This window comes from Trichoplax adhaerens, genomic scaffold, assembly GCF_000150275.1.
Source record: "Trichoplax adhaerens TRIADscaffold_780 genomic scaffold, whole genome shotgun sequence".
Taxonomy (NCBI): domain Eukaryota; kingdom Metazoa; phylum Placozoa; class Uniplacotomia; order Trichoplacea; family Trichoplacidae; genus Trichoplax; species Trichoplax adhaerens.
This window is the reverse complement of record NW_002061348.1, coordinates 3,035-5,365: the sequence shown is the minus strand read 5'-3', so window position 1 is coordinate 5,365 and position 2,331 is coordinate 3,035. Positions and strand designations below refer to the sequence as shown.

General features: G+C 37.9%; 1 protein-coding gene across 1 annotated transcript; it reads right to left on the bottom strand.

Moving 5' to 3' along the window:
- Positions 1-430: 430 nt before the first annotated feature.
- Positions 431-580, bottom strand: TRIADDRAFT_34690 (uncharacterized protein; the record flags this gene model as incomplete). Its single annotated transcript, XM_002118727.1, has 1 exon — positions 431-580. The coding sequence occupies one exon, from the start codon at positions 578-580 to the stop codon at positions 431-433; it is 150 nt and encodes a 49-aa protein (XP_002118763.1).
- Between the last annotated feature and the right edge of the window lie 1,751 nt (positions 581-2,331).

Sequence of the window (2,331 nt, the reverse complement as noted above, 5' to 3'; positions counted from 1 at the left end):
TAAAACGATCGTGTGAAAGTCCATCGGTTATGGTTAACAACTAATTATGTAGTGATCGGTATTAAGCTCATGCATTCATCTATTAGGACTGTCATTTCAGCTCCATACTTATCCATTCGTCCATTATGACTGTAATTTCAGCTTAATACCATCCTCACCGGGAAGTAAATCGACTTTCTTGCTCATCAACACATACCCGGTATCATCAATTGATACAACACCATTTACTTTTGGATCAACTGATCGTCTAGCCAATCAAGGCTAGTACTCTATCCCTCTACTAAAGTAAAGGCACTTTCAAGTACTGTATTTCAACTTGTACTCGGTCACTATTATGTATATATTTTGACAACTAGCGTTCTATTCCAATGCGATGATTTGATTAGACGTAGTTTGATGATGATGATACGAACAATTGATTCTCATAACATTATCCATACATACGTTTTCTCCATTCGCTATCCAATTGGACAACTTGATCGACAAGGGAGACATCCTTAAAGCGTTTTCGCTGGCATTGACGAATGGATTCAGGGTTGCCTCCTTTATCTTCTCGAAATAAGTCAAGATCAAGAACCATTTTGCTTTTCAGCCAAATCGTGGCAGCAGACTGCGCTAGTAGACGATGGAGTGGTCGAACAAGGGGTTTAATATTGATCGTGGGGTGTAGCGTGGCAGGTTCGATCACTGTTTCATACTGGTGTTGGAGTTCTATTCGGCAGTATCAGCTCGAGCGTAAAGATGGTTAGTCTATAGAGACTGGCATACGTATACGACTACTGTAGGTCATGACGTTTTACAGTCATACTCAGGCAAGTAGACAAACTAAAATGATTTCTTGAATAAATGAGTATCAGAGTAAAGCAGAAATAATGTCACCTGTATGTTGGCCACTATCATGGACTACAGTTTTACCAGCAACTACTACTCAAGTAAAAAGTAAGATGGTTACCTTGTAACTCCATTAAATTTAATCTGGATTACAAGGTTAGAATAGGATTGTTCTGAAGTTGTGCTTCAAAGTAATAGAGTTGCTAGAGTAGTCTCACTGGTTCTACAGTCCTACAGTAAATAATGAACTAGCACCTTCCATTTGCATACGCACTTCCACTTACTGCAATGTACAGTATGTACAAGTGAGTACAACTAGGTAACGAGTCATGACGTTTTACAGTCATACTCAGGCAAGTAGACAAACTAAAATGATTTCTTAAATAGACCAGTATAATAGCAAAGCAGAAATAGCGTCACCTCCATGTTGGCCACTATGATGGACTACAGTTTTACCAGCAACTACTGCTCAAGTAAAAAGTAAAATGGTTACCTTGTAACTCCGTTAAACTTAATCTGGATTACAAGGTTAGAATAGGGTTGTTGTAAAGTTGTGTTTCAAAGTAATAGTGTTGCTAGAGTAGTCATTGGTTTTGTACATTGAATATAATGTACAACCAGGTCAGGAGTCAGGACGTTTACAGTCATACTGAGACAAGTAGACAACCTAAAATGATTCCTTGAATAGACCAGTATAATAGTAAAGCAGAAATAATGTCACATTTATGTTAGCTACTATCATCGACTATAGTTTTACCAGCAACTACTACTCCAGTAAAAAGTAAGATGGTTACCTTGTAACTCCTTTAAACTTAATCTGGATTAAAAGGTTAGAATAGGGTTGTTCTAAAGTTGTGTTTCAAAGTAATAGTGCTGCTAGAGTAGTCATTGGTTTTGTACATTGAATATACTGTACAACCAGGTCAGGCGTAGGACATTTACGGTCATACTGAGACAAGTAGACAAGCTAAAATGATTCCTTTTATAGTCGAGTATGACAATAAAGCAGAAACAATGTCACCTCTGTTTTGGCCACTTTCATGGACAACAGCTCTACCAAACGACTCACTCATACTAAGGCAAGTCGACAAAGTAAAATGATTTAACTTAACAGGCGAGTATGAGAATAAAGCAGAAATAATGTCACCTCTTTGTTGGCCACTATGATGGGCTACAGCTCTACCAACGACTGCTCAAGTAAAAAGTAAGATGGTTTACTTTGTAACTGCTTTAAACTTAATCTAGATTGCAACATTAGTTTAGGGCTGTTCTAAAGTTGTGTTTGTAGTGTTGCTAGAGTAGTCGCTGGTTCTACTTTCCTTGCAGAACTGTACATAAGGATATCCATATCCACCCCTCCCCCCAAAGAGGACATATTCTTCTTATTAAAAGTCGCTGCGAGTAGATATTCTTGTCGGACGGACAGACTTTTCCAAACTCAATCAGGCCGAAAATATGGAAAAATGATTTACCATTATTTACTTACACTGTAGATCTTCT